At 51.3% G+C, this 24,429-nt stretch overlaps 1 protein-coding gene across 1 annotated transcript; it reads left to right on the top strand.

The window, feature by feature from the left end:
* The first annotated feature begins 4 nt into the window (after nucleotides 1-4).
* LOC138354565 (sericin 1-like) lies at nucleotides 5-24,129 on the top strand. Its single transcript, XM_069308934.1, has 3 exons — nucleotides 5-1,448; nucleotides 5,619-7,728; nucleotides 23,952-24,129. Exons 1-3 carry the CDS (start codon nucleotides 5-7, stop codon nucleotides 24,127-24,129), a joined length of 3,732 nt encoding a protein of 1,243 aa, XP_069165035.1.
* The last annotated feature ends 300 nt before the right edge of the window (nucleotides 24,130-24,429 follow it).

Below are 24,429 nucleotides of genomic sequence, written 5' to 3'. Positions count from 1 at the left end.
CCAGATGAATACAGTACAAAACAGCGTCCACAGCAGGGAGAAGCGTCCACAGCAGGGAGAAGCGTCCACAGCAGGGAGAAGCGTCCACAGCAGGGAGAAGTGTCCACAGCAGGGAGAAGTGTCCACAGCAGGGAGAAGTGTCCACAGCAGGGAGAAGCGTCCACAGCAGGGAGAAGCGTCCACAGCAGGGAGAAGTGTCCACAGCAGGGAGAAGCGTCCACAGCAGGGAGAAGCGTCCACAGCAGGGAGAAGCGGCCACAGCAGGGAGAAGCGTCCACAGCAGGGAGAAGCGTCCACAGCAGGGAGAAGCGTCCACAGCAGGGAGAAGCGTCCACAGCAGGGAGAAGTGTCCACAGCAGGGAGAAGCGATCATAGCAGGGAGAAGCAACCAAAGCAGGGAGAAGCGTCCACAGCAGGGAGAAGCGTCCACAGCAGGGAGAAGTGTCCACAGCAGGGAGAAGCGTCCACAGCAGCGAGAAGCGTCCACAGCAGGGAGAAGCGTCCACAGCAGGGAGAAGCGTCCACAGCAGGGAGAAGTGTCCACAGCAGGGAGAAGCAACCAAAGCAGGGAGAAGCGTCCACAGCAGGGAGAAGCGTCCACAGCAGCGAGAAGCGTCCACAGCAGGGAGAAGCAGCCACAGCAGGGAGAAGCGTCCACAGCAGGGAGAAGCGTCCACAGCAGGGAGAAGCGTCCACAGCAGGGAGAAGTGTCCACAGCAGGGAGAAGCCTCCACAGCAGGGAGAAGTGTCCACAGCAGGGAGAAGCGTCCACAGCAGGGAGAAGCGTCCACAGCAGGGAGAAGCGTCCACAGCAGGTAGAAGCAGCCACAGCAGAGAGAAGCGTCCACAGCAGGGAGAAGCAGCCACAGCAGAGAGAAGCGTCCACAGCAGGGAGAAGTGTCCACAGCAGGGAGAAGCGTCCACAGCAGGGAGAAGCAGCCACAGCAGAGAGAAGCGTCCACAGCAGGGAGAAGCGATCATAGCAGGGAGAAGCAACCAAAGCAGGGAGAAGCAACCAAAGCAGGGAGACGCAACCAAAGCAGGGAAAAGCAACCAAAGCAGGGAGAAGCGTCCACAGCAGGGAGAAGCAGCCACAGCAGGGAGAAGCGTCCACAGGAGGGAGAAGCGTCCACAGCAGGGAGAAGAATCCACAGCAGGGAGAAGCGTCCACAGCAGGGAGAAGCGTCCACAGCAGGGAGAAGCGTCCACAGCAGGGAGAAGCGTTCACAGCAGGGAGAAGCGTCCACAGCAGGGAGAAGCGTCCACAGCAGGGAGAAGCGTCCACAGCAGGGAGAAGCGTCCACAGCAGGGAGAAGCGTCCACAGCAGGGAGAAGCGTCCACAGCAGGGAGAAGCGTCCACAGCAGGGAGAAGCAGCCACAGCAGGGAGAAGCAGCCACAGCAGGGAGAAGCAGCCACAGCAGGGAGAAGCTTCCACAGCAGGGAGAAGCATCCTTACACATACTCACTCCCTCTCTCTCCTCTCTCTCTCTCTCTCTCCCTCTTTATCTCTCTCCCTATCTCTCCTCCCCCACTCCACTCTGCCCTTCTGACGAATCCTATCACGGTACAACTAGGAACAGCGTCAAGCATGACAGCCAGAAGCAACAGGGGAACAGGGAAAAGTTCAGGCGACGAAATGAAGGAAATGTTCGCCCAGTTTCTGGAGGACATCAAGAGTGAGATGCAGGAAATAATGCAGGAAATGAAGAATGAAATAAGCAACCTAAAAAGAGAGCTGACAGCAGCGAAGGAGGAGATTAGAGCTCTCAAAGCGAACAGTATCGATGCTGAGACTCAGATAACCACCCAGGCAGAAGGTGGTAATAGTACTTTGGAAGAGAATGCCACATTAAAAGCAACATTTGCAGAAATGCTAAAAAAAACAACAACTCTGAAGTAATGTCTGCAGTGATGGAGGTAGCCATGAAAGCAGCCACCTCACAGGAAGCGGCACGCTCCACTAGCCAGCTGCTGGAAAGGAAAAGAGCAGTGGTAGCTGTAGGTATTAAAGAGCAGGAAGGCTCTAATAGGAAAGAGTGGAATGACAAGGACAAAGCAGCAGTGAATGAAATACTGAAGGCACTGGACATGGAAGGGCCTGAGCATAGCATTGAGAAGGTTTTCAGGTTAGGCTGGTACAAAAAAGACCGAGACCGTGTGTTAAAGATAGTGTTTGCAAACGAGAACACAAAGGACACGATTCTAACAAAGAAAAGCCACCTGCAACATGTGGGGGAATTCAAAAAAGTATTCCTCCAGAGGGACATGACGAGGGAGGAGAGGGCCATGGCGGCAGAAAAAGGAAGAAGTGCAGGGCGAGAGGGGAAAACCAGGAAACCACAGCTCCCAACACATCACCCCCAGAGGCGAGGGGGGAACCCCCAGAGGCGAGGGGGGAACCCACAACCAGCTACCCAGTAACACCAGCGGGGAGGGCAACCCCACCACCCTCCACTGCATAGAAAACCCCCGTTTCCTTCCTGTCCTCCCGCCCCGTTCACCCCATACCCTCTCTGTCCTTCCCCCTTTACTTGACCCCCTACCCCTCATCCCAGTATCCTCTGCAACCCTGGTATCCCCCTCACAAATCCTCACACCCATGGCACAGCTTCCTCCACCAGCAGAACATTCACCAAGTAGGAGATTTGAGAAGGGATAGAAGAAAGTGAGCCTCAAGGCAATGTACACTAACATAGACGGTATTACAAATAAAGCAAATGAACTTGGAGAATGGGTACTAGAGGAAAACCCAGACATAATAGGTCTCATAGAAACAAAGCTGACGAAAACAATAACAAATGCAGTGTTCCCACAGGACTATTATGTTATGAAGAAAGAGAGAGAAGGAAGAGGTGGGGGTGGTGTAGCTCTGCTGGTAAGAAAAGGCTGGGATTTCGAGGAGTTGGTTGTTCAGGGATGTGAAGGTTTCAGTGACTACATAATAGGAACAATAACAACTGGAGGGCAAAAAATTATAGTCGTAGTCATATATAATCCGTCACCAAATGACAGAAGACCCAGACAGGAATATGATAGAAACAATATGGCCACCATTAACATAATGGAGAGAGCAGCTTCTGTTGCTAGCAGGAATGGATCTGGACTACTAATCATGAGAGACTTCAACCATGGGAAGATAGATTGGGAGAACGGAGACCCGCATGGAGGACCAGAGACATGGAGAGCTAAGCTGCTGGACGTGGCAACAAGAAACTTTCTAAGCCAGCACATCAAGGATCCAACAAGAATGAGAGGAGAGGATGAACCAGCAATGCTTGATCTGATATTTACCCTAAATGAGTGGGATATAAGGGAAGTCAAGATGGAAGCGCCCTTGGGAATGAGTGATCACAGTGTATTGAACTTTGAGTACCTGGTAGAGCTAGGAATTATCCCCCCCCAAAAAAAAGAACTAGGAAACAAAAGGCTGGCATACCGAAAGGGAAATTATGAGGAGATGAGAAGCTTCCTAAGGGAAATACCTTGGGACACAGACCTCAGAGCTAAGTCTGTACAAGATATGATGGACTATGTCACCCAAAAGTGTCAGGAGGCAGTAAGCAGATACATCCCGGCCCAAAAGGAAAAATCCGAGAAGCAAAAGAATCCATGGTATAATAGGGCATGTATGGAAGCAAAGGTACTGAACAAAAGGGCGTGGAGGAACTTCCGGAATAACAGAACACCAGAAAGCAGAGAGAGATACCAGAGAACCAGGAATGAGTATGTCAGGGTGAGAAGAGAAGCAGAGAAAAGTTACGAAAATGATATAGCAAACAAAGCCAAGACCGAACCAAAGCTACTCCACAGTCACATCAGAAGGAAAACAACAGTGAAAGAACAGGATGTGAAACTTAGAACAGGCGAGGACAGGTATACAGAGAATGACACAGAGGTTTGTGATGAACTCAACAAGAGGTTCTAAGAGGTCTTCACAACAAAACAAGGTGAGGTTACTGTGCTAGGAGAAAGGGAAGTAAACCAGGCGGCCTTGGAAGAGTTTGAAATTACGAGAGAGGAGGTCAAGAGACACCTGCTGGACCTGGATGTTAGAAAGGCTGTTGGTCCAGACGGGATCTCACCATGGGTACTGAAAGTGTGTGCAGAGGCACTTTGCTTGCCACTCTCCATAGTGTATAGTAGGTCACTGGAGACGGGAGACCTACCAGAAATATGGAAGACGGCGAATGTGGTCCCAATATACAAAAAGGGCGACAGGCAAGAGGCACTGAACTACAGGCCAGTGTCCTTAACTTGTATACCATGCAAGGTGATGGAGAAGATCGTGAGAAAAAACCTGGTAGCACATCTGGAGAGAAGGGACTTCGTGACAAATCGACAACATGGGTTCAGGGAGGGTAAATCTTGCCTGACTGGCTTAATAGAATTCTATGACCAGGTAGCACAGATTAAGCAAGAGAGGGCTGGGCGGACTGCATTTTCTTGGATTGTCGAAAGCCTTTGACACAGTACCGCATAAGAGGCTGGTACATAAGCTGGAGAGACAGGCAGGTGTAGCTGGTAAGGTGCTCCAGTGGATAAGGGAGTACCTAAGCAATAGGAAGCAGAGAGTTACGGTGAGGGGTGAGACCTCCGATTGGCGTGAAGTCACCAGTGGAGTCCCACAGGGCTCTGTACTCGGTCCTATCTTGTTTCTGATATATGTAAATGATCTCCCGGAGGGTATAGATTCATTTCTCTCAATGTTTGAGGACGATGCCAAAATTATGAGAAGGATTAAGACAGAAGAGAACTGTTTGAGGCTTCAAGAAGACCTAGACAAACTGCAGGAATGGTCGAACAAGTGGTTGTTAGAGCTTAACCCAACCAAATGTAATATAATGAAGATAGGTGCAGGGAGCAGGAGGCCAAATACAAGGTATCATCTGGGAGAGGAAATTCTTCAGGAGTCAGAGAAAGAAAAAGACTTGGGGGTTGATATCACGCCAGACCTGTCTCCTGCAGCACATATCAAGATGATAACATCAGCGGCATAAGCCAGGCTGGCCAACATACGAACGGCATTCAGAAATTTGTGTAAAGAATCATTCAGAACTTTGTATACCACATATGTCAGGCCAATCCTGGAGTATGCAGCCCCAGCATGGAGTCCATATCTAGTCAAGGATAAGACTAAACTGGAAAAGGTTCAAAGATTTGCCACCAGACTAGTACCCGAGCTGAGAGGTATGAGCTACGAGGAGAGACTATGGGAATTAAACCTCACTTTGCTGGAAGACAGAAGAGTTAGGGGGGACATGATCACCACATTCAAGATTCTCAAGGGAATTGATAGGGTAGATAAAGACAGGCTATTTAACACAAGGGGAACACGCACAAGGGGACACAGGTGGAAACTGAGCGCCCAAATGAGCCACAGAGATATTAGAAAGAACTTTTTTAGTGTCAGAGTGGTTGACAAATGGAATGCATTAGGAAGTGATGTGGTGGAGGCTGAATCCATACACAGTTTCAAGTATAGATATGATAGAGCCCAATAGGCTCAGGAATCTGTACACCTGTTGATTGACGGTTGAGAGGCAGGACCAAAGAGCCAGAGCTCAACCCCCGCAAGCACAACTAGGTGAGTACAACTAGGTGAGGTGAGTACAGCAGGGAGAAGCGTCCACAAGAGGGAGAAGCGTCCACAAGAGGGAGAAGCGTCCACAAGAGGGAGAAGCGTCCACAGCAGGGAGAAGCGATCACGGCAGGGAGAAGCGTCCACAAGAGGGAGAAGCAGCCACAACAGGGAGAAGCGATCACGGCAGGGAGAAGAGTCCACAAGAGGGAGAAGCAGCCACAACAGGGAGAAGCGTCCACAGCAGGGAGAAGCGATCACGGCAGGGAGAAGCGATCACGGCAGGGAGAAGCGATCACGGCAGGGAGAAGCGATCACGGCAGGGAGAAGCAGCCACAACAGGGAGAAGCGTCCACGGCAGGGAGAAGCGATCACGGCAGGGAGAAGCGTCCACAAGAGGGAGAAGCAGCCACAACAGGGAGAAGCGTCCACAGCAGGGAGAAGCGATCACGGCAGGGAGAAGCGTCCACAAGAGGGAGAAGCAGCCACAACAAGGAGAAGCGTCCACAGCAGGGAGAAGCGATCACGGCAGGGAGAAGCGATCACGGCAGGGAGAAGCGATCACGGCAGGGAGAAGCGATCACGGCAGGGAGAAGCAGCCACAACAGGGAGAAGCGTCCACGGCAGGGAGAAGCGATCACGGCAGGGAGAAGCGTCCACAACAGGGAGAAGCAGCCACAACAGGGAGAAGCGTCCACAGCAGGGAGAAGCGATCACGGCAGGGAGAAGCAGCCACAACAGGGAGAAGCGTCCACAAGAGGGAGAAGCGTCCACAAGAGGGAGAAGCGTCCACAAGAGGGAGAAGCGTCCACAGCAGGGAGAAGCGTCCACAGCAGGGAGAAGCAGCCACAGCAGGGAGAAGCAACCACAGCAGGGAGAAGCAATCACAGCAGGGAGAAGCGTCCACAGCAGGGAGAAGTGTCCACAGCAGGGAGAAGCAGCCACAACAGGGAGAAGCGTCCACAGCAGGGAGAAGCAGCCACAACAGGGAGAAGCAACTACAGCAGGGAGAAGCAATCACGGCAGGGAGAAGCCTCCACAGCAGGGAGAAGCGTCCACAGCAGGGAGAAGCGTCCACAGCAGGGAGAAGCAGCCACAACAGGGAGAAGCAACCACAGCAGGGAGAAGCGTCCACAGCAGGGAGAAGCGTCCACAGCAGGGAGAAGCGTCCACAGCAGGGAGAAGCAGCCACAACAGGGAGAAGCAGCCACAACAGGGAGAAGCAACCACAGCAGGGAGAAGCAGCCACAGCAGGGAGAAGCAATCACAGCAGGGAGAAGCGGCCACAGTAGGGAGAAGCGTCCACAGCAGGGAGGACCGTCCACAGCAGGGAGAAGCGGCCACAGCAGGGAGACGCGTCCACAGCAGGGAGAAGCGGCCACAGCAGGGAGAAGCGTCCTCAGCAGGGAGAAGCGTCCACAGCAGGGAGAAGCGTCCACAGCAGGGAGAAGCGTCCACAGCAGGGAGAAGCGTCCACAGCAAGGAGAAGCGTCCACAGCAGGGAGAAGCGTCCACAGCAGGGAGAAGCGTCCACAGCAGGGAGAAGCGGCCACAGCAGGGAGAAGCGTCCACAGCAGGGAGAAGCGTCCACAGCAGGGAGAAGCGTCCACAGCAGGGAGAAGCGTCCACAGCAGGGAGAAGCGTCCACAGCAGGGAGAAGCGGCCACAGCAGGGAGAAGCGGCCACAGCAGGGAGAAGCGGCCACAGCAGGGAGAAGCGGCCACAGCAGGGAGAAGCGTCCACAGCAGGGAGAAGCGTCCACAGCAGGGAGAAGCGTCCACAGCAGGGAGAAGCGGCCTCAGCAGGGAGAAGCGTCCACAGCAGGGAGAAGCCTCCACAGCAGGGAGAAGCCTCCACAGCAGGGAGAAGCCTCCACAGCAGGGAGAAGCCTCCACAGCAGGGAGAAGCGGCCACAGCAGGGAGAAGCAGCTACAGCAGGGAGAAGCAGCCACAGCAGGGTGAAGCGGCCACAGCAGGGAGAAGTGTCCACAGCAGGGAGAAGCGGCCACATCAGGGAGAAGCGTCCACAGCAGGGAGAAGCGTCCACAGCAGGGAGAAGCGTCCACAGCAGGGAGAAGCGGCCACAGCAGGGAGAAGCGGCCACAGCAGGGAGAAGCGTCCACAGCAGGGAGAAGCGTCCACAGCAGGGTGAAGCGTCCACAGCAGGGAGAAGCGTCCACAGCAGGGAGAAGCAGCCACAACAGGGAGAAGCAGCCAGACTCGTAATTATGTGGAGCGCGTTCGATTCCCGGACCAGGCAAAACAAATGGGCAAAGTTTCTTTCACCCTGATGCCCTGTTACGTAGCAGTAAATAGGTACCTGTCTAGACAGGCAGCTGTTACGGACCTGCCCCCCCCCCTCCTGGGTGTGTGTGTGGGAAACAAATTAGTTAGTAGTTAGTTACAGTTGATTGATGGACAGTTGAGAGGCGGGCCGAAAGAGAAGAGCTCAACCCCGGCAAGAACAACTATGTGAATACAACTAGATGAATACAGCAGGGAGCACCACCGACCACAATAGGGGGGGGGGGGGGCAGTGCACAAACCACATTTGGCAAGAACTGAGGTGGTGTAGCGGCTTCACCTGATATATGTAACAAATCCCTTCCCCCCCAACAAGCAGAACCTCCCCCCCCCCAACAACCAGAAGTTCCCCCCCCCCTGATTCCGTATCCTCTCCCCCAGCCACAAGCCCCCCCCCCCTACTTCCTCCCCTAACCAAGAACACCCATCCATCTTCCATGATGTAACTATAACCTGAGCTTGTACAAGCACCCTAATCACCTTCAATGGTTAGGTGCTTAATAATCTCTATTTTATATTGCAGCAAACTTACCCTATCAAAGTAGGAGAAACATAGATGTATGTGTATGTATATGTTCGTGTAAGTATGTGTGTTTATACGTATTTATTTATTATATATATATATATATATATATATATATATATATATATATATATATATATATATATATATATATGAATGAAAACTCACACCCCAGAAGTGACTCGAACCCATACTCCCAGAAGCAACGCAAATGGTAACTACAGGGCGCCTTAATCCGCTTGACCATCACGGCCGTCAAAAGGAAGTGATAGCCGAGGCTATTTGAGCCACTTCCCCGACGGCAACTCGGATGGTAATCTTGGGCATAGCATTTCACCAAATCACCTCATTCTTTGGGGCACACGTGAGGAACACAAATGCGAACAAGCCTGAATGGTCCCCAGGACTATATGCGAATGAAAACTCACACCCCAGAAGTGACTCGAACCCATACTCCCAGAAGCAACGCAAATGGTAACTACAGGGCGCCTTAATCCGCTTGACCATCACGGCCGTCAAAAGGAAGTGATAGCCGAGGCTATTTGAGCCACTTCCCCGACGGCAACTCGGATGGTAATCTTGGGCATAGCATTTCACCAAATCACCTCATTCTTTGGGGCACACGTGAGGAACACAAATGCGAACAAGCCTGAATGGTCCCCAGGACTATATGCGAATGAAAACTCACACCCCAGAAGTGACTCGAACCCATACTCCCAGAAGCAACGCAAATGGTAACTACAGGGCGCCTTAATCCGCTTGACCATCACGGCCGTCAAAAGGAAGTGATAGCCGAGGCTATTTGAGCCACTTCCCCGACGGCAACTCGGATGGTAATCTTGGGCATAGCATTTCACCAAATCACCTCATTCTTTGGGGCACACGTGAGGAACACAAATGCGAACAAGCCTGAATGGTCCCCAGGACTATATGCGAATGAAAACTCACACCCCAGAAGTGACTCGAACCCATACTCCCAGAAGCAACGCAAATGGTAACTACAGGGCGCCTTAATCCGCTTGACCATCACGGCCGTCAAAAGGAAGTGATAGCCGAGGCTATTTGAGCCACTTCCCCGACGGCAACTCGGATGGTAATCTTGGGCATAGCATTTCACCAAATCACCTCATTCTTTGGGGCACACGTGAGGAACACAAATGCGAACAAGCCTGAATGGTCCCCAGGACTATATGCGAATGAAAACTCACACCCCAGAAGTGACTCGAACCCATACTCCCAGAAGCAACGCAAATGGTAACTACAGGGCGCCTTAATCCGCTTGACCATCACGGCCGTCAAAAGGAAGTGATAGCCGAGGCTATTTGAGCCACTTCCCCGACGGCAACTCGGATGGTAATCTTGGGCATAGCATTTCACCAAATCACCTCATTCTTTGGGGCACACGTGAGGAACACAAATGCGAACAAGCCTGAATGGTCCCCAGGACTATATGCGAATGAAAACTCACACCCCAGAAGTGACTCGAACCCATACTCCCAGAAGCAACGCAAATGGTAACTACAGGGCGCCTTAATCCGCTTGACCATCACGGCCGTCAAAAGGAAGTGATAGCCGAGGCTATTTGAGCCACTTCCCCGACGGCAACTCGGATGGTAATCTTGAGCATAGCATTTCACCAAATCACCTCATTCTTTGGGGCACACGTGAGGAACACAAATGCGAACAAGCCTGAATGGTCCCCAGGACTATATGCGAATGAAAACTCACACCCCAGAAGTGACTCGAACCCATACTCCCAGAAGCAACGCAAATGGTAACTACAGGGCGCCTTAATCCGCTTGACCATCACGGCCGTCAAAAGGAAGTGATAGCCGAGGCTATTTGAGCCACTTTTTGTTCGAGTCACTTCTGGGGTGTGAGTTTTCATTCGCATATAGTCCTGGGGACCATTCAGGCTTGTTCGCATTTGTGTTCCTCACGTGTGCCCCAAAGAATGAGGTGATTTGGTGAAATGCTATGCTCAAGATTACCATCCGAGTTGCCGTCGGGGAAGTGGCTCAAATAGCCTCGGCTATCACTTCCTTTTGACGGCCGTGATGGTCAAGCGGATTAAGGCGCCCTGTAGTTACCATTTGCGTTGCTTCTGGGAGTATGGGTTCGAGTCACTTCTGGGGTGTGAGTTTTCATTCGCATATAGTCCTGGGGACCATTCAGGCTTGTTCGCATTTGTGTTCCTCACGTGTGCCCCAAAGAATGAGGTGATTTGGTGAAATGCTATGCCCAAGATTACCATCCGAGTTGCCGTCGGGGAAGTGGCTCAAATAGCCTCGGCTATCACTTCCTTTTGACGGCCGTGATGGTCAAGCGGATTAAGGCGCCCTGTAGTTACCATTTGCGTTGCTTCTGGGAGTATGGGTTCGAGTCACTTCTGGGGTGTGAGTTTTCATTCGCATATAGTCCTGGGGACCATTCAGGCTTGTTCGCATTTGTGTTCCTCACGTGTGCCCCAAAGAATGAGGTGATTTGGTGAAATGCTATGCCCAAGATTACCATCCGAGTTGCCGTCGGGGAAGTGGCTCAAATAGCCTCGGCTATCACTTCCTTTTGACGGCCGTGATGGTCAAGCGGATTAAGGCGCCCTGTAGTTACCATTTGCGTTGCTTCTGGGAGTATGGGTTCGAGTCACTTCTGGGGTGTGAGTTTTCATTCGCATATAGTCCTGGGGACCATTCAGGCTTGTTCGCATTTGTGTTCCTCACGTGTGCCCCAAAGAATGAGGTGATTTGGTGAAATGCTATGCCCAAGATTACCATCCGAGTTGCCGTCGGGGAAGTGGCTCAAATAGCCTCGGCTATCACTTCCTTTTGACGGCCGTGATGGTCAAGCGGATTAAGGCGCCCTGTAGTTACCATTTGCGTTGCTTCTGGGAGTATGGGTTCGAGTCACTTCTGGGGTGTGAGTTTTCATTCGCATATAGTCCTGGGGACCATTCAGGCTTGTTCGCATTTGTGTTCCTCACGTGTGCCCCAAAGAATGAGGTGATTTGGTGAAATGCTATGCCCAAGATTACCATCCGAGTTGCCGTCGGGGAAGTGGCTCAAATAGCCTCGGCTATCACTTCCTTTTGACGGCCGTGATGGTCAAGCGGATTAAGGCGCCCTGTAGTTACCATTTGCGTTGCTTCTGGGAGTATGGGTTCGAGTCACTTCTGGGGTGTGAGTTTTCATTCGCATATAGTCCTGGGGACCATTCAGGCTTGTTCGCATTTGTGTTCCTCACGTGTGCCCCAAAGAATGAGGTGATTTGGTGAAATGCTATGCCCAAGATTACCATCCGAGTTGCCGTCGGGGAAGTGGCTCAAATAGCCTCGGCTATCACTTCCTTTTGACGGCCGTGATGGTCAAGCGGATTAAGGCGCCCTGTAGTTACCATTTGCGTTGCTTCTGGGAGTATGGGTTCGAGTCACTTCTGGGGTGTGAGTTTTCATTCGCATATAGTCCTGGGGACCATTCAGGCTTGTTCGCATTTGTGTTCCTCACGTGTGCCCCAAAGAATGAGGTGATTTGGTGAAATGCTATGCCCAAGATTACCATCCGAGTTGCCGTCGGGGAAGTGGCTCAAATAGCCTCGGCTATCACTTCCTTTTGACGGCCGTGATGGTCAAGCGGATTAAGGCGCCCTGTAGTTACCATTTGCGTTGCTTCTGGGAGTATGGGTTCGAGTCACTTCTGGGGTGTGAGTTTTCATTCGCATATAGTCCTGGGGACCATTCAGGCTTGTTCGCATTTGTGTTCCTCACGTGTGCCCCAAAGAATGAGGTGATTTGGTGAAATGCTATGCCCAAGATTACCATCCGAGTTGCCGTCGGGGAAGTGGCTCAAATAGCCTCGGCTATCACTTCCTTTTGACGGCCGTGATGGTCAAGCGGATTAAGGCGCCCTGTAGTTACCATTTGCGTTGCTTCTGGGAGTATGGGTTCGAGTCACTTCTGGGGTGTGAGTTTTCATTCGCATATAGTCCTGGGGACCATTCAGGCTTGTTCGCATTTGTGTTCCTCACGTGTGCCCCAAAGAATGAGGTGATTTGGTGAAATGCTATGCCCAAGATTACCATCCGAGTTGCCGTCGGGGAAGTGGCTCAAATAGCCTCGGCTATCACTTCCTTTTGACGGCCGTGATGGTCAAGCGGATTAAGGCGCCCTGTAGTTACCATTTGCGTTGCTTCTGGGAGTATGGGTTCGAGTCACTTCTGGGGTGTGAGTTTTCATTCGCATATAGTCCTGGGGACCATTCAGGCTTGTTCGCATTTGTGTTCCTCACGTGTGCCCCAAAGAATGAGGTGATTTGGTGAAATGCTATGCCCAAGATTACCATCCGAGTTGCCGTCGGGGAAGTGGCTCAAATAGCCTCGGCTATCACTTCCTTTTGACGGCCGTGATGGTCAAGCGGATTAAGGCGCCCTGTAGTTACCATTTGCGTTGCTTCTGGGAGTATGGGTTCGAGTCACTTCTGGGGTGTGAGTTTTCATTCGCATATAGTCCTGGGGACCATTCAGGCTTGTTCGCATTTGTGTTCCTCACGTGTGCCCCAAAGAATGAGGTGATTTGGTGAAATGCTATGCCCAAGATTACCATCCGAGTTGCCGTCGGGGAAGTGGCTCAAATAGCCTCGGCTATCACTTCCTTTTGACGGCCGTGATGGTCAAGCGGATTAAGGCGCCCTGTAGTTACCATTTGCGTTGCTTCTGGGAGTATGGGTTCGAGTCACTTCTGGGGTGTGAGTTTTCATTCGCATATAGTCCTGGGGACCATTCAGGCTTGTTCGCATTTGTGTTCCTCACGTGTGCCCCAAAGAATGAGGTGATTTGGTGAAATGCTATGCCCAAGATTACCATCCGAGTTGCCGTCGGGGAAGTGGCTCAAATAGCCTCGGCTATCACTTCCTTTTGACGGCCGTGATGGTCAAGCGGATTAAGGCGCCCTGTAGTTACCATTTGCGTTGCTTCTGGGAGTATGGGTTCGAGTCACTTCTGGGGTGTGAGTTTTCATTCGCATATAGTCCTGGGGACCATTCAGGCTTGTTCGCATTTGTGTTCCTCACGTGTGCCCCAAAGAATGAGGTGATTTGGTGAAATGCTATGCCCAAGATTACCATCCGAGTTGCCGTCGGGGAAGTGGCTCAAATAGCCTCGGCTATCACTTCCTTTTGACGGCCGTGATGGTCAAGCGGATTAAGGCGCCCTGTAGTTACCATTTGCGTTGCTTCTGGGAGTATGGGTTCGAGTCACTTCTGGGGTGTGAGTTTTCATTCGCATATAGTCCTGGGGACCATTCAGGCTTGTTCGCATATATATATATATATATATATATATGTCGTACCTAGTAGCCAGAACTCACTTCTCAGCCTACTATTCAAGGCCCGATTTGCCTAATAAGCCAAGTTTTTCTGAATTAATATATTTACAATAATTTTTTTCTTATGAAATGATAAAGCAACCCTTTTCTCTATGTATGAGGTCATTTTTTTTTATTGGAGTTAAAATTAACGTAGATATATGACCGAACCTAACCAACCCTACCTAACCTAACCTAACCTATATTTATAGGTAAGGTTAGGTTAGGTAGCCAAAAAAAGCTAGGTTAGGTTAGGTTAGGTAGGTTAGGTAGACGAAAAAACATTAATTCATGAAAACTTGGCTTATTAGGCAAATCGGGCCTTGAATAGTAGGCTGAGAAGTGCGTTCTGGCTGTTAGGTACGACATATATATATATATATATATACACACACACACACACACACACACACACACACACACACACACACACACACACACACACACACACACACACACTAGATGTACCTGGCCACGCGTTGCTGTGGCTCAGCACCGCGTGCGCATTGCTGAGCCACAGCAAGCCTCCCTTGCCCCCCCCCCCGGTCCTCCCCACCATTCCCCCCTCCCTCCGTCCCCTCGTCCTCCCCTGTCCTATTGCCTTCCCCACCATTCTCCACTCCCCCATCCCCTCGTTTTCCCCATCATACCCCACACCCCCGTCCCCTCGTCCTCCCCACCATTACCCCTTCCCTCATCCCCTGTCCCCTCGTCCTCCCCACCATTCCCCACTCCCTCGTCCGATGTGTTCCCAAATGATCTGATGTTTCCATCAGAAAAATGGGAACATCAAATGATCTCGTGTTCCCATCACTGAAAAGAATTAGAACTGTTAAAAAAAGAACTTAAAAAATGACAAAATAAAAAATAAACTATACTCGCGAAATGAACGGTATGGTAAACAACACAGCTCAATTCCAATGCAATGTCACATAAAATAATAAAATCAAAATAAAATAAATCGAAATCTATGAAAATTCAATTTATCAATGCAATCGGAAACATTGAAATGGAATCGTAACATATTTAGTATAGTGTGTATTGCTTTTACATGCAAAACATGGCACTGTTTTTCGAAAAAACACGTTTTTACCTGTCACAGGTGTGGCATCTATATAGTAGGTATATAAAAACACGCGTGTATTCGAATGCAACGTTGTGTTAACATTTCAAAGCATTCGGTAAAGAGAGTTCGGAGATTTCCCCTCACATGCAAAATCACGTGAAAAACAAAGTTTTTCAAAAAAGCTTGTTTTTAACTGTCAAAGACGTAACATCTATATAGTAGATATATAAAAACACGCTCGTATGCGAATGGAACGTTGTGTCAAAATGTCAAAGTAATCGGTGAAGAACTTTCGGAGATTAGCGATTTGGAACAAACGAACATTTACATAGATATGTATGTATGTATGTATGTATGTATGTATGTATGTATGTATGTATGTATGTATGTATGTATGTGTGTATGTATGTGTAAACAGGATATGTGGAAGCTGGTCAGAACTGCATTTCACCTTTGTAAACGCACATTATTGACCTTATGTAAAAAGACACATCGAACACTGTTTAGGAAGGACAGACGTAAATCTGTGTAGTTATGTATTTCTGTGTGTAGGTTAGATTAGCATTTTTATAAGCACTACAATCACCTTCTGTCGGTGACTGTTCAATAAAAAATTGAACTATATGTTTACCAGATCTCTCACCCTGTCCATGGAGGACAGAAGAAAAATGTATATATGCTGGTTAGCATTGTAAATGAGTGGCTACGTTTGTGGTAAAAAAAAAAAATAATAAATTCCCCAACCAGAACTCCCCCCCCCACTACCCCCCCCCCTTCACACAACCAGAGGCCCTCCGCCCCCCCCCACTACCCCCCCCCCCCTTCACTCAACCAGAGGCCCTCCGCCCCCAACCTGAAGTTCTAGCAACCTAAGTGACAACAGCAGAGGAAAATGAAACAACAATACGTGAGCACGCCACCTACACCCGGCGCCACCTACACCCGGCGCCACCTACACCCGGCACCACCTACACCCGGCACCACCTACACCCAGCACCACCTACACCCGGCGCCACCTACACCCGGCGCCACCTACACCCGGCGCCACCTACACCCAGCGCCACCTACACCCGGCACCACCTACACCCGGCGCCACCTACACCCAGCGCCACCTACACCCGGCACCACCTACACCCGGCACCACCTACACCCAGCACCACCTACACCCGGCACCACCTACACCCGGCACCACCTACACCCGGCGCCACCTACACCCGGCACCACCTACACCCGGCACCACCTACACCCAGCACCACCTACACCCGGAACTACCTACACCCAGCACCACCTACACCCGGCACCACCTACACCCGGCGCCACCTTCACCCAGCACCACCTACACCCGGCACCACCTACACCCAGCACCACCTACACCCGGCACCACCTACACCCGGCACCACCTACACCCGGCACCTCCTACACCCGGCACCACCTACACCCGGCGCCACCTACACCCGGCATCACCTACACCCGGCGCCACCTACACCCGGCGCCACCTACACCCGGCATCACCTACACCCGGCGCCACCTACACCCGGCGCCACCTACACCCGGCGCCACCTACACCCGGCACCACCTACACCCGGCACCACCTACACCCGGCGCCACCTACACCCGGCGCCACCTACACCCGGCACCACCTACACCCGGCATCACCTACACCCGGCGCCACCTACACCCAGCACCACCTACACCCGGCACCACCTACACCCAGCACCACCTACACCCAGCACCACCTACACCCGGCACCACCTACACCCGGCACCACCTACACCCGGCACCACCTACACCCGGCACCACCTACACCCAGCACCACCTACACCCGGCACCACCTACACCCAGCACCACCTACACCCAGCACCACCTACACCCAGCACCACCTACACCCAGCACCACCTACACCCAGCACCACCTACACCCAGCACCACCTACACCCAGCACCACCTACACCCGGCACCACCTACACCCAGCACCACCTACACCCGGCACCACCTACACCCAGCACCACCTACACCCAGCACCACCTACACCCGGCATCACCTACACCCGGCGCCACCTACACCCGGCGCCACCTACACCCGGCATCACCTACACCCGGCATCACCTACACCCGGCGCCACCTACACCCGGCGCCACCTACACCCGGCATCACCTACACCCGGCGCCACCTACACCCGGCGCCACCTACACCCGGCGCCACCTACACCCGGCACCACCTACACCCGGCATCACCTACACCCAGCACCACCTACACCCGGCGCCACCTACACCCGGCACCACCTACACCCGGCATCACCTACACCCGGCATCACCTACACCCGGCGCCACCTACACCCAGCACCACCTACACCCGGCATCACCTACACCCGGCATCACCTACACCCGGCGCCACCTACACCCGGCATCACCTACACCCGGCGCCACCTACACCCGGCGCCACCTACACCCGGCACCACCTACACCCGGCACCACCTACACCCGGCGCCACCTACACCCGGCGCCACCTACACCCGGCACCACCTACACCCGGCATCACCTACACCCGGCGCCACCTACACCCAGCACCACCTACACCCAGCACCACCTACACCCAGCACCACCTACACCCGGCACCACCTACACCCGGCACCACCTACACCCAGCACCACCTACACCCGGCACCACCTACACCCAGCACCACCTACACCCAGCACCACCTACACCCGGCACCACCTACACCCAGCACCACCTACACCCAGCACCACCTACACCCAGCACCACCTACACCCAGCACCACCTACACCCAGCACCACCTACACCCAGCACCACCTACACCCAGCACCACCTACACCCAGCACCACCTACATCCGGCACCACCTACACCCAGCACCACCTACACCCGGCACCACCTACACCCAGCACCACCTACACCCAGCACCACCTACACCCGGCACCACCTACACCCAGCACCACCTACACCCAGCACCACCTACACCCAGCACCACCTACACCCAGCACCACCTACACCCAGCACCACCTACACCCAGCACCACCTACACCCAGCACCACCTACACCCGGCACCACCTACACCCGGCACCACCTACACCCAGCACCACCTACACCCAGCACCACCTACACCCGGCACCACCTACACCCAGCACCACCTACACCCAGCACCACCTACACCCAGCACCACCTACACCCGGCACCACCTACACCCAGCACCACCTACACCCGGCGCCACCTACACCCAGCACCACCTACACCCGGCACCACCTACACCCGGCACCACCTACACCCAGCACCACCTACACCCAGCACCACCTACACCCGGCACCACCTGGGTCTGCTTCATCATCACGAAGATAATGAAGCAGACGTGAACAAGATACGAGAATTGAAGAGCGGATTGAGCTCAACTAAACTCACAAAATCTGAACACACCTCATGAGTGTGAGCGTGAACTGACCAGGAGAACACGTGCTAGTGAGGACGTGAGCGTGAACTGACCAGGAGAACACGTGCTAGTGAGGACGTGAGCGTGAACTGACCAGGAGAACACGTGCTAGTGAGGACGTGAGCGTGAACTGACCAGGAGAACCCGTGCTAGTGAGGACGTGAGCGTGAACTGACCAGGAGAACACGTGCTAGTGAGGACGTGAGCGTGAACTGACCACGAGAACACGTGCTAGTGAGGACGTGAGCGTGAACTGACCAGGAGAACACGTGCTAGTGAGGACGTGAGCGTGAACTGACCAGGAGAACACGTGCTAGTGAGGACGTGAGCGTGAACTGACCACGAGAACACGTGCTAGTGAGGACGTGAGCGTGAACTGACCAGGAGAACACGTGCTAGTGAGGACGTGAGCGTGAACTGACCAGGAGAACACGTGCTAGTGAGGACGTGAACATATCATAGCGAACATGTTAAGGAGAATGTCTCCAGCTTTTTATTAACAGGGATATTCCTGCTCGGGCCCTGAGCCTCTGGCTGGCCCACTAAGTGTTGCTTGTTTCTGTTTTACTCAGGCGGTGTGTGAGTATTTATGACTCGTATGGTCGCTTCTGTAAGATTTTGTCCCATGTGTTTAGCAACAACTTCTGCCCTGCTATAGCTACAGGTAATGAAGATTATAGTGTGTGTTGAGGACCATTAACGTGACACTGGCGAAGAAAATGCCAGAGGTCGTTAATGACAGTAAACCTGACAACAATATTCTCCAGGACAAGGGGAGACGAGGGCAGTGTGATCTCCACACTGGTGGGTGAAGGGTGGAGCGGGACCTGCACACGTGTGGGACAAGGGGAGACGAGGGCAGTGTGATCTCCACACTGGTGGGTGAAGGGTGGAGTGGGACCTGCACACGTGTGGCTGTAGTGGGAGGGAGGGAGGTGCCTAGGGCATCGCGTGATGGCTGGCAGATCAGGGCACGAAAGGTTCGACTTTTTAACCAGCTCGTCCTCCTAAGGTTTCCCAACGTCAAGAAACTGTCGTACATAAGTGCCCTCATCCTAACCTACCAGAGGACCTAAAACAGAAAACGCGGTAGGATATCAATTTTGCGGGCCGCTATCATTTTCTGTTACTATAATTTTTGGCCTTAGGTAGGTAGAGTATACGTCAAAACGCGACGTTTTATTAGGAGGACGGATGGTTTTACCACTGGCTGAGTAAATTTGGCTATTAAAGGGTCAATATTATGAATGGATTTTTGTTTTAATTTTGGCATGCTCAGCAATCTACAAAATAGCATTCTATTTATTTATTTTTATTTATTTATATACAAGAAGGTACATTGAGTTTGAGAGAATACATAGCATAGTATTTACAATCTTGTAAAGCTACTAGTACGCGCAGTGTTTCGGGCAGGTCCTTAATCTAACAGATAATTTTAAGTAGGTAAATTCTAACAGAATTAATAAAATAACAGATACATTGCAAGACAAAAATGAGACGAGAGAGATTAGTAAGTATATTAAAGGACATTGGTATATTAAAGCACTGATTACATTGACAACTTGATTGGTAATTTAAACAAGATTAATAGACACCATACAGTAGATTGACAGCACATATAAGAAGACAGCAATGATCACAATGGTAAAGATGTTCGGACTGGGTACATAAAGAGTGGGAGATTGGGTAGCAATAGATACAGTGCAATTTTAAAGCAAAAGGTAAAAAACTATGAAGATGAAATTAGGCACTTTTTAGTTTTGTTTTTGAATGACGCAAAAGTTGGACAGCTTTTCAATTCATTAGGGAGTGAGTTCCATAGACTGGGTCCCTTTATTTGCATAGAGTGTTTACACAGATTAAGGTTGACTCTGGGGATAACAAAGAGATATTTATTTCTGGTGTGGTGCTTATGGGTCCTATTACATCTGTCCAGGGAGAGTTTCAGAGCAGGAATTGCATTTAAGAACAGGGTTTTGTAAATGTAGTTGACACAAGAGAATTTGTGGAGTGAGATTATGTTTAGCATGTTTAGGGATTTAAACAAGGGGGCTGAGTGTTGTCTGAAAGCAGAATTTGTTATTATTCTGATAGCAGATTTTTGCTGGGTGATGATAGACTTGAGGTGGTTTGCAGTGGTTGAACCCCATGCACAGATACCATAATTGAGATAGGGATAGATTAGTGCATAATATATTGATATGAGAGCAGAGTTAGGTACATAATATCTGATTTTGGAGAGTATACCAACTGTTTTAGAGACTTTCTTAGTTATGTGTTATATGTGGGTACTGAAGTTGAGTCTCTTGTCTAGGAATAGGACAAGAAACTTTCCATCATTTTTATTGCCATTATCTATCTGAAGCTGAACTGCATTTGTAGATTTGCTTCCAAATAAGATGTAGTAGGTCTTTTCTATATTAAGTGTTAGTTTGTTGGTTAACATCCATAAGTGGACTTTTTTTAGTTTATTATTAACAACATTATTTAGTGTATGTGGGTTGGGGTTAGAGTAGATGAGGGTAGTATCATCAACAAACAAAATAGGTTTCAGAATGTTAGAGACATTAGGTAGATCATTGATCAACCAAAAAATCCCAATGGTATGATATATCAATGAGAAAATCCTTTTGGGGGAATGAGGGGTCTTCAACCAGCATTCTGGTGACTCCCAGACACCTGCCTTAACCCACTCAGCCACGATAGGACCAAAGCCAATCAACCCGGAACTCTACTGAAGTCACAGTGCCCAATCGGGATTTTTACGATCGCCTCACTTTACGATCGCCTGTGGGTAATGGTGCTCACACACTTACGCCTCTGTATAGCTGACACGAGAGTTCTACAAGGCTGATAGCCTATGCAGTAGGCCTAGGTAACATTTTAACAATGTTATGGTGCAGGGGATAATATTTGATACTCTGTCGTTCCACAGGCAATGATACACAGAACCAGCCTGGGATCAGTATATACTTTGGTATCCACATCAGTTGAAGTCCCGGTAACAACCGAACTAGGAACCAGGGTACCACTAACGAGGCTGGAACACAGGGGTACCACTAACGAGGCTGGAACACAGGGTACCACTAACGAGGCTGGAACACAGGGTACCATTAACGAGGCTGGAACACAGGGTACCACTAACGAGGCTGGAACACAGGGTACCACTAACGAGGCTGGAACACAGGGTACCACTAACGAGGCTGGAACACAGGGTACCACTAACGAGGCTGGAACACAGGGTACCACTAACGAGGCTGGAACACAGGGTACCACTAACGAGGCTGGAACACAGGGTACCACTAACGAGGCTGGAACACAGGGTACCACTAACAAGGCTGGAACACAGGGTACCACTAACGAGGCTGGAACACAGGGTACCACTAACGAGGCTGGAACACAGGGTACCACTAACGAGGCTGGAACACAGGGTACCACTAACGAGGCTGGAACACAGGGCACCACTAACAAGGCAGGAACACAGGGTACCACTAACGAGGCTGGAACACAGGGCACCACTAACGAGGCTGGAACACAGGGTACCACTAACGAGGCTGGAACACAGGGTACCACTAACGAGGCTGGAACACAGGGTACCACTAACGAGGCTGGAACACAGGGTACCACTAACGAGGCTGGAACACAGGGTACCACTAACGAGGCTGGAACACAGGGTACCACTAACGAGGCTGGAACACAGGGTACCACTAACGAGGCTGGAACACAGGGTACCACTAACAAGGCTGGAACACAGGGTACCACTAACAAGGCTGGAACACAGGGTACCACTAACGAGGCTGGAACACAGGGTACCACTAACGAGGCTGGAACACAGCGTACCACTAACGAGGCTGGAACACAGGGTACCACTAACGAGGCTGGAACATAGGGTACCATTAACGAGGCTGGAACACAAGGTACCACTAACGAGGCTGGAACACAGCGTACCACTAACGAGGCTGGAACACAAGGTACCACTAACGAGGCTGGAACACAGGGTACCATTAACGAGGCTGGAACACAAGGTACCACTAACGAGGCTGGAACACAGGGTACCATTAACGAGGCTGGAACACGGGTACCACTAACGAGGCTGGAACACAGGGTACCACTAACGAGGCTGGAACACAGGGTACCATTAACGAGGCTGGAACACAGGGTACCATTAACGAGGCTGGAACACAGGGTACCACTAACGAGGCTGGAACACAGGGTACCACTAACGAGGCTGGAACACAGGGTACCATTAACGAGGCTGGAACACAAGGTACCACTAACGAGGCTGGAACACAGGGTACCATTAACGAGGCTGGAACACAGGGTACCACTAACGAGGCTGGAACACAGGGTACCACTAACGAGGCTGGAACACAGGGTACCATTAACGAGGCTGGAACACAAGGTACCACTAACGAGGCTGGAACACAGGGTACCATTAACGAGGCTGGAACACGGGTACCACTAACGAGGCTGGAACACAGGGTACCATTAACGAGGCTGGAACACGGGTACCATTAACGAGGCTGGAACACGGGTACCACTAACGAGGCTGGAACACAGGGTACCATTAACGAGGCTGGAACACGGGTACCACTAACGAGGCTGGAACACAGGGTACCACTAACGAGGCTGGAACACAGGGTACCATTAACGAGGCTGGAACACAGGGTACCACTAACGAGGCTGGAACACAGGGTACCATTAACGAGGCTGGAACACAAGGTACCACTAACGAGGCTGGAACACAGGGTACCATTAACGAGGCTGGAACACAGGGTACCATTAACGAGGCTGGAACACAGGGTACCACTAACGAGGCTGGAACACAGGGTACAATTAACGAGGCTGGAACACAGGGTACCACTAACGAGGCTGGAACACAGGGTACCATTAACGAGGCTGGAACACAGGGTACCACTAACGAGGCTGGAACACAGGGTACAATTAACGAGGCTGGAACACAGGGTACCACTAACGAGGCTGGAACACAGGGTACCACTAACAAGGCATGAACCAGTCACTGTTATAGGGGGAGCAGGGGGAGTGCCACGATTGCCGGTGCCACATAAACCGGTGTCAAATTAAAAACCCTTCCCCCTGCCACCCGAGTCCTGTCTGCAATGTTGCACTCTCCAGCTCTCTATTACCTCACTTTATGTGACATTTAAAATGAACCGGCCGCCAACCAGGGCAACCGGTCTTACCACCGCTCTTGTGCACGGCTTGCAATGTCTGCAAGACGAGGCACCACCTGGGACACTAAAGCCCCGAAATCATCTCAAGATAACCTCAAGATAACCTGGAACTAGAGAGATAACTTCAAATCTGCAAGTATACTTTTTATTTTGAAAGCTAAGTATTTATCAAATTTGAGTTTAAAAAGCTAACTTCAAGATTGAAAAGCTAATTTCATCGACATTTTCTTGAAGGGTTTATGTATCTTGGCGTTTCCATAATTGCCCGCGTTCAATCCCCGACGGTCCAAGTGGTTGGGAACCATTCCTTCCCACCGTCCCATCCCAAATCCTTATCCTGACCCATTCCTAGTGCTATATAGTCTTAATGGCTTGGCGCTTTCCCCTGATAATTCCTCCTCCTCCTCCTCCTCCATAATTGTCAAGAAGTGTAAAGCTAAGATATAAAATGGGACTAGAGACAAAATATAGAAATTTGTGTATTTATTTTCAGTTCAACAGATGAAACAAAACAAATCTTATCGAGTCGAAGACTTCCGGCAAGAACAGGTAACTACCAAGAGAATGCGGGCCATGAGGAAGGAGTGAAGGAACGGCCTGCAGCACTTGGACCAGCGGGGATTGAACGCCGTCCCCGCAAGAGGCGAGGCCGTTCCAAGAGATTATCATAAAACAAGCAGAGCGTCAGAGAACAGTCAACACAAATCCCTCGTGAGGCGTAAATCTTACCGACACCTATAAACCCGACCCGAAACTGGTGTGTGATACCTGTAAAGCCTCTGGCAATAGAGCTGCAACTCTCGAGAACTTTGTTAGTTGCAATCCTTGTGGCAGTTATTAAACACTTTCCCAGAGTGCACGGTGCGTGTACCCTACACCCTCACCCCCCCCAACCCCCTCTCCACCTACCACACCACTACCAACAACACCCCCCCCCCCTACTACCCCCAGTCCCAGCTCTCTTGGTCATA

This window comes from Procambarus clarkii, chromosome 63 (genome assembly GCF_040958095.1).
Source record: "Procambarus clarkii isolate CNS0578487 chromosome 63, FALCON_Pclarkii_2.0, whole genome shotgun sequence".
In the NCBI taxonomy this organism is placed as follows: Eukaryota; Metazoa; Arthropoda; class Malacostraca; order Decapoda; family Cambaridae; genus Procambarus; species Procambarus clarkii.
Note: the sequence above shows the minus strand (reverse complement) of the source record. Positions and strands in the feature narration are given on the sequence as shown.

Bases quoted from the DNA above. Each gene is read 5' to 3' on its own strand.
- LOC138354565 (XM_069308934.1), top strand. From the start codon at position 5: ATGAATACAGTACAAAACAGCGTCCACAGCAGGGAGAAGCGTCCACAG. The intron at 1,449-5,618 runs GCATCCTTACAC...TGAGTACAGCAG, and splicing joins AGCTTCCACAGCAGGGAGAA to GGAGAAGCGTCCACAAGAGG. The intron at 7,729-23,951 runs GTGAAGCGTCCA...ATTTATTTTCAG, and splicing joins GGAGAAGCGTCCACAGCAGG to TTCAACAGATGAAACAAAAC.